Here is a 7500-nt window from a genome sequence, read left to right as displayed (position 1 = left end):
AGCGGCAATTGATCTCGAATAGAGTGTTATTTATTTAATGTTTATTTAACCACGTTGCAATTCATCGGCAATATAAAAATCATACGTACAATTAAAAATTTATAGAGAGACCTATGTAAAATACATTAACTATCTTACTCAATATCATGCAATAAAAGCTAAAGCTGCTTTCCATGAATGCCGTGTTTAGAATAATGGCTTAGATAACCTCTTTAATCAGTCGTTTGAACTGATTGAGGGACACTGCTTTCTTTAGTTCTAATGGCAAACGTTTCCACAAAACTGCGTCACTGTAGCTAAAGTTGTTTTTTGTAGTAGTTTGTGCGCGGTTGCGAAAAATTAACCTTATTCACAGAGTCTCTCAAACAATAACCAGAATCGCGATGGACAATTTTTGAGCAGAGATACTCAGGTGCTAGTCCCTGTAGGGACTTAAAAACCATTGCTGCTCTTTCAATTTGCCTTTGAGAGACTAGGGATTTCCATCTTAAGAGATTAAATAAATTGGGGAAGGGGGGGCAGACTCCCACATAAAAAGGGGAGGGATGCTCTTCGTCTCGCTTAGGGGTGTCAATTTCGGATTTTGGTCTTATTTAGGGTGTTTTGGGCAAAACGCAATCATATGTAGCCGTGAAGGTCTCCTTTAGGGTTGCGCGCAAAAAAATATCAAAGTGTATATTTACACTTTTATATTTCTTCACCCAGGTGAAAGTATTAGATGATAATGTCTTTGCCATCAGTAAAAGTCGCTGTATTTTTTATTTTTCTGTGTTATAGTATGGTCTTTTTAAGGGGTCAAAAAACGCCTGGGCCACGCCCAGATTGGTCTCCTTTTGGGGTTTAATGTAAAATTTCCGACGAGCATCCCTCCCCTTTTTATGGGGGGGGGGGGGGGGGGGGAAGGGGGGCAGTGAGGTTCAATATTCGACTCCTGTTTTAAGTAAGTATTTGTTTATTACCACACTTAACCTTTGAGCAAGTTCCTGCTGCCACGTAAAACAAGGGACAAACAGTACCGGTTAGCTTCCTTAGTGCAATCGCATGTTTTAGACCAAGATTAAACATTCCATTCGAATCTCTAAACTGTCAGGTTTTAGTTATCAAATAGAAATGTTCAATTAGAGAGTTTCGATTGAAGTTTCCAGAGCTATAGCTTTTTGCGATTGCAAAATAATTTTAGAGAGGACTTGTGTGCAAATTCTCCTAAGTTAACTTGGCTCCATTACCATCTGCTTTACGGAAAATGAGGCCACAAAGTCCGGGCTCGAGAGCGGCAGAAATAAAGCCTATGATTTTAGCAGGTACTAAAAGATATGAAGACATTAGACAAGTCCATGACATTCAGAAACACTTTGATGAGATAAAGTGTTAATGTAGTTTGCTCTGTATGCCCCCCCCTCCCCCCCCCCCCGCCCCCGCCCCCAACTTGTCACGATTGTATCGGTTTTCTGACGGTGTCGTACGCGGTTTTCGGTTTGACCGAATTTTTTTGCGGTTTTGCGGTTTTGGATGAATTTTTCTTCGGTTTTGCGGTTTCTTATACACCCCAATGTCCCCCTCCTAATAGGTAAAATTATTTATCTATACTGTTCAAATAAAACTTGGGTATTTGTGCTGCATGGGCTAGACTGATTTAATTTGCGGCGATCAACAATGCATGTCTGAGAAGCATATTTTGGTGTGTCTGGGTTGTGCCCCCTCCCCACCAAAAAAAAAAAATGAACAAAACTTTCTGTCAACTTGAAAGTACTATACAATGTCAGAATTGCAATTACCCATACCTCTTGCTATTTTGAAGGATAAAACCAATTTTTTTTTTAAATTACAGGGCTGAAAGCAACAGGGAACAGAAGGTTGAGGTTGTGACTCCGGGAAGAACATTCGTAATTCAGGTAAATTTTCACTTAATTAAACAGACAAAACTGGTAAGATAGCAAGATGAAAAGATGGTGTAAAGGGTTTTTCTGTAAAAGCCTTGACATCAATACTGAGTCCTTTGAATGTGAAGGGAGAGCATGCAAAACCAAATACTGCAATTCCCATAAATTATCTCATTACTGGTATATTGATGGTAGACTGGCCAGCAGCGTCTCGTCTTCTAGCACTGGAGCACTAATTGGGGACGCTGTAAACTGAAATCAACAAATTATAAACGTAAGTGTCATGGCATCCCACAAGCTCAAAATTTGCATAACACGAAAACACCAATGAAACATACATGTAGCACACAAATTACTAAGCCAGCAGGTTAATCACTGGTATAGAGCTCGTGAAGTGGCTGTTGTTCATTCCTACAGCTGTAGTAATGGCTCCTGAAAAGTGTTCTTCTGGGTACTGAAAATGCCATCTGCCCCAACCTGACTGGCTGGTGGTTTATTCCTTTACAACATAACCTTGAGTCTATATTTATGATTGTTATGTATAGGGAAGCACAGCTGTGGAGATGCAATCTTGGATTGAAGCTATTAATGGCCTTTTTGTTAGAGTATGCTCATCCAGTGTACCAGTTTGTTACTATTAAATACATATTGTTGTCAATGGTTGATCCCAGGAGTCATATCATCATTAGGTAAAGTATGATCGTCCGTGGGAGTGTAGTCCTGAGAATGACTGTTTGAGATGACATTGACTGACCTTTCGACCACCCGAGTGGAAGTCATCTTCAGAGTCAAGTGATTTATGTAAGTTCAGTAGATACTATAAGAACTCCGGTCGTAGATGTCATTGGTCAACTTATTCGTTATGTTATTGGTCGACTGTCAGTTGAGACTAGATGTAATTGGGTGGGAAGACTAAACGGTCACTGTGATAGGTGCGTTTCGATCTGTTTTAAAATTAGGTCTAAGGTCTGTACGTGTATCGTAGAATACATTGGGCAGTACTATGAGAGTAAATTAGTGTGTTGTTTGTCTGTTGATGTCGTCGGTGAGTAGTTTGTAGGGTGCGGGAAGTTGTAGGCATCGGTTTATTGGTGTCTGTTCTAAGCTAGTAAACCAGCTTTCCAGTACGATCCGTTGGTAGTAGTTAGTGTTGTAGGTAACACATGTAGCCAAGTCCCAGTCGATTCTGTGGTCTGTAACACCACAAATAAGTTGACCAATGACATCTACGACCGGAGTTCTTATAGTATCTACTGACGTTACACAAATCACTTGACTCTGAAAGATGACTTCCGCTCAGGTTGTCGAAACGTCAGTCAATGTCATTTGAACAGTCCTTCTCAGGACTACACTCACCCGGACGATCGTTCTTTACTTAATGATAATTTTCTTTTGCTTTACAATATTAAATCTAGCTGTCAGTATCAATTTTTTTTTCTGTGATAATGTTCATTATTATGGCTTGTTACAGGATGTCTACATTAATATTTGTTTCAGTTAGCATACAAATAATCAAGGCAACAGGAAGCAAAAGATCATCTTTTCTAGCTAGTCTTTTCATCCAATTGAATTCATTATTTTTTTGGGAAAAATTTGAAGCAGTTGACACCATTTGGTGGAGACAGGAAGAGATCTGTTAGGGAAAGGATCCCAGCATCGTCACACAGAAAAAATCAGTGAAGCATTGTCTTTCTTCTACCCTAAGCTTGTCAGAAATTTCATCGAGCCACATTAATAACCAAAAATGCCAAAATGTGGTGTACACAACTACAGTGACTTTGGTATTACAGTGTTATTTAATTTGAGCCCCTTCACAGTAAAATACATGAACCCTGATATAACCAACTAAGTTTCTTATTTCCTAGGTACTTCATCAAATGAAGGTTCTCCTGTAGTCACTTCTTTTAAAGTGAAAAGTGAAACCCTTTTAAATTTCTGTATCACTCAATAGGTATAAATGTCATTTGCATTTTTCATTTTAATTTTTAGGAGCACAGCAAGGTTCAGAATGGTGTAAATGGGACAGTTGGAAGTTATAAAGTAACCACTAACGTCTGATTGTCAGGATCAGACAGACCAGGATAGACAGTGGAAGAGATTGGGATAAAAAACTTTCAGCTGCCATGTACCAGGCCAGACAATCATTTTTTGTAACATTGTGTGCTAAACAGCTAAAATATAGGAAGTTGTATGCACAAGATCACCCTTAAATTCACTACGTTTTTAAAACTTACAAAGAGTTGTTCATAGTTCTTGAGAGGTATACCCATGGAATGAGATATCTAAAAATTCACAGTTATTCTTTTTTATACAAAGAAACCTTTAAGCCACTTTTTAGGTAAAGAAAAATGACAACAGGGTGCGACATACGGTACTTATCTCTTTTACAGAATGTAACAAATACGAAGGCCCCATTGAATAATAACAATTATAATTAGTGTGTTTGGTGAAATACTGACCAGTATGAAGCTTACAGGCTTGTATATAATGAAAGGTTGCTTTGTTTTACTAAATTAACAAAACATGCCACACAAAATTAATAGTACTGTTTTCTTACACTGTATTAAAGTAAGTTGTGTTTGGGGTGCTTTTGCTTGAAAAGAAGAATAGCCCTTTTCAATCCAGCATTGGGTTTGTATTATTGTGTTTATATAATCCACCAAAGGAGATAAAAGTAGAAAGTATTTGGAACTGTTTTATAAAAAAGAGTGGCTGCCAGTGCTTGCCTACTCTAGTTTCAAGTAAGGAAAGAAAAAAATGGCATGTAGAAAATTGGCCGATGGTTTGAGATGAGTGCATTTTTATGAAACTATTAAAAAAAAAAAAATGGCTTCCTCAAGTAAGCCAGTAGGATAGTTTGTATGGATTGAGTAAAAATAATTATTAAAAGAGTAGCTTAGCCAAAATAAAACTAAAGTAATGCTTTCAATCCTGAGAGCGAGCGAGACTTTGCTGTCTAGTGCTAGACAATTTTACACAGCATTGGAGGTTTAGGGATGATTGGGTTAATGGGACATTGACCCATTGACTCCTGAGGGTTCCCCATTGACGAGTAAAATCGTCTCACGTTAGACAGAGTAAAATACTAAGTCTCGTCTGTTTAGGTGTCAAAGGGTTTATATTATTTTTTTCTGACTAGATCAAAATAATGTATTTTTTACCAGGAATAATGGAGCTGTTTTGTATAATCATTACAGTGTATGTTAAATATTTAGCTGAAGTTACTGTTTTATCATCATGAGGCAATTCATTACCGTATTTTCGTAATCTGCAACAACAACAATTATTGCGAAATTTTTATTTTTAGATTAATTTTACATTTTTTACCCCTTTGGGAATGAAATATTCATTGCTAAGTTTTTTCTTACATGGAGTTTATGATGGCAGCCATGTCACAAATACTGTTGCATGCAGCAGAATATTTTATGTCTTGTTTCAACTTCAGCCATGTTTTTGTAGGGCAGTGCAAAGTAGGCTGCATCCTGCAAACATTATTGTGTGGAGTGGCTTCACACTCGGCAAATGCAGAGATCTAATAAAGGTCTTGTAAAACAACAATGGCTAGGAAAATGGCGATCCTGCAAAGTAACGAGTTTAACCCAGAGAAAAAGAAATTTGCTACACATGCAATACCCACTTTGTACTTGTCTTCGCCTTACTCTGCAAAAGAGTATCAATTTGAGCTTTTTTGCAACTATGGGAGCTCACAACAGAGAATAATAAATTATTCATTCGCTATCTTTATTTCAAAACCTTTTCTGGATCAGTCCAGTTAAAAGAATAATGATGCTTTCTCTCTTATTGCACAATGTGAATATTTTAAGATGGAATAATCACTAAATCTTTACAGTGTACAATAGTACCAAATTATATTTTGGTTGATGCTGCCCCTGTTGCGTAAACTCCATCTTATCTCTATCAAGTTCTGTACTATAATATTTATGCCGCTTGTTTTTCCACTTCAATTCATTACCCAAGCACAAAACCTGTCTAAATCTGTAACGTAGAGGTATTTATAGGCCAGTGATATCATAGTACATGGTAGACATAACTTATTTGGTTCAAGGCAGTTTTTTGGGGTACTTAATTAAGAAGCCACTGGTAATTGGGAAATAACTACCGCATATATTTTATTTTATTTTATATGAATTTGAAGCCTCACAGTGAACACTATCCTAGACATATGTACATAATGACGTGCATAGACCTTTCAATCCCAAGAATGTTGATTGTGTGTTTTCATTCTTGACAATGATAATTATTATTATTATTGTCAATGGGGGACCACTTGAGGTCTTCACAAAAGCACAGCTATAACTGTTACTGGGCATTGCTGGTTATGAGGACCTAATCTTCACTAAAATGTATTATTATTATTTAAATGTAGTTTAATCTGAATTAAATAAAATGAGGTAAAAACATGTGAGTTATGAGAAGTGTATGCTGTCACATCTTTTTTGATTTTGAGTGATTGCTCCCTGTCCATTCCAAATCAGCATGTCTGTTAAAAACCTCGTTGCATTTAAGAAACATTACTGGAAGTATTTTTTCATAACAAGGTATCATCTCCACGTGAATCTTCCTATATGACTGACTGAACTCTGTCCTGGATAATTGGTGCAACAAGCTTCTTTCTTAAATTCTGGCAAAGCAACATCATTGAAAAATGACATTCCATTAACAAAATTAATAATGAATTCTTTGCATTTGTCAGAGTTCATGTCAAGTAGGTCATCTCCTGTCAATACCTTGCAATCTTCTGTTTAGAAACAGTGACTTTAGAATGTTCTTTGGGAGTGTTGCAAGTTGTTTTTGGAGAGAAGAATAGTACTTCACGACTGCATCAGCACACAACCTGTAAAAGTGGAACAAGTCATGATCAGCTTGTTTTATAAGCAAGACTTAAAAAACTTAAAAGAAAATAACAGCAAGCTCAAGCTATTTTGCTACAAATAATGCAATTTCAGAGTATGTACATTTCCTAGCCTGCAAGGGAACCTTCCACTAGGGTTTCATGCATGATTTAATTCGGGCAAAGAGGTGGATGCAAGTGGTGAGCAGATTGGGGCTGTAATGATTGAACAACTACAATCAATCACCTCAGTGTTGGTGGCTAGCGGTGGATATTACCGAGCCGCAAAGCATTAATACCTAATAGTGAGATAATATACAACAAAAAGATGATTTTAACTCAAATATTCCGGACCTGCAACAATTGTGCAATGTTTTCGAGCACAAGTCCCGCCAAGGTGCTCGGAGGTGAATAGCAAAGGATATTTAGAGTTTGGGTAGCCAATCAGAGTGTGCCTATCCACTGTTTTAGTATATACTACTAATAAATTATCATCGAACCTTACTCCAAAAGTCTCAAAAATACTTTGGTATCAATGGAAACTACCCACACCATTACTGCACTGAAGGATTTTTTTGCCGAGGGGGACTCCCATATAAAAAGGACTGGGGTGCTGATCGTATCCTTTTAGGGGTTAAAAAAGCAGATTTGGTACCTCTTTAATGTGTTCAGCCTCAAAAGGTCCACAGCAGGAGCCTTTATAGCGGTACCTGGTATTGAGCCCGAAAATTATTATGACAGGACCCATTTGATAATTATTTATTTTTA

At 37.3% G+C, this 7500-nt stretch overlaps 2 protein-coding genes across 4 annotated transcripts in view; one reads left to right on the top strand and one right to left on the bottom strand.

Annotated features, from left to right (window-relative positions):
• The window catches only part of LOC138044156 (pleckstrin homology domain-containing family A member 1-like), a 15763-nt gene extending 10325 nt beyond the window's left edge, over positions 1 to 5438 (top strand). Inside the window, exons 9-11 of the mRNA XM_068890834.1 lie at positions 1829 to 1892; positions 2426 to 2506; positions 3870 to 5438. Coding sequence (XP_068746935.1) covers positions 1829 to 1892; positions 2426 to 2506; positions 3870 to 3938 — 214 coding nt within the window. The 3' untranslated portion in view covers positions 3939 to 5438. The remainder of the gene's footprint in view (positions 1 to 1828; positions 1893 to 2425; positions 2507 to 3869) is intronic.
• LOC138044155 (kelch domain-containing protein 2-like) overlaps positions 1933 to 7500 on the bottom strand; it is an 18593-nt gene continuing 13025 nt past the window's right edge. For 2 of the 3 annotated variants that reach the window (XM_068890831.1, XM_068890832.1), the window contains exons 13-14: positions 6629 to 6735; positions 5590 to 6522 (exon numbers count right to left, since the gene is read on the bottom strand). In XM_068890831.1, the coding sequence (XP_068746932.1) occupies positions 6443 to 6522; positions 6629 to 6735 (187 nt within the window). In that variant the 3' untranslated portion in view covers positions 5590 to 6442. Of the gene's footprint in view, positions 2133 to 5589; positions 6523 to 6628; positions 6736 to 7500 lie in introns of those variants that run through there. The other variant, XM_068890833.1, reaches the window with a different exon arrangement.

Source organism: Montipora capricornis, chromosome 3 (assembly GCF_036669925.1).
Source record: "Montipora capricornis isolate CH-2021 chromosome 3, ASM3666992v2, whole genome shotgun sequence".
Taxonomy (NCBI): domain Eukaryota; kingdom Metazoa; phylum Cnidaria; class Anthozoa; order Scleractinia; family Acroporidae; genus Montipora; species Montipora capricornis.
The sequence above is the reverse complement of the archived record's forward strand: the minus strand, read 5'-3'. Positions and strand labels throughout refer to the sequence as shown.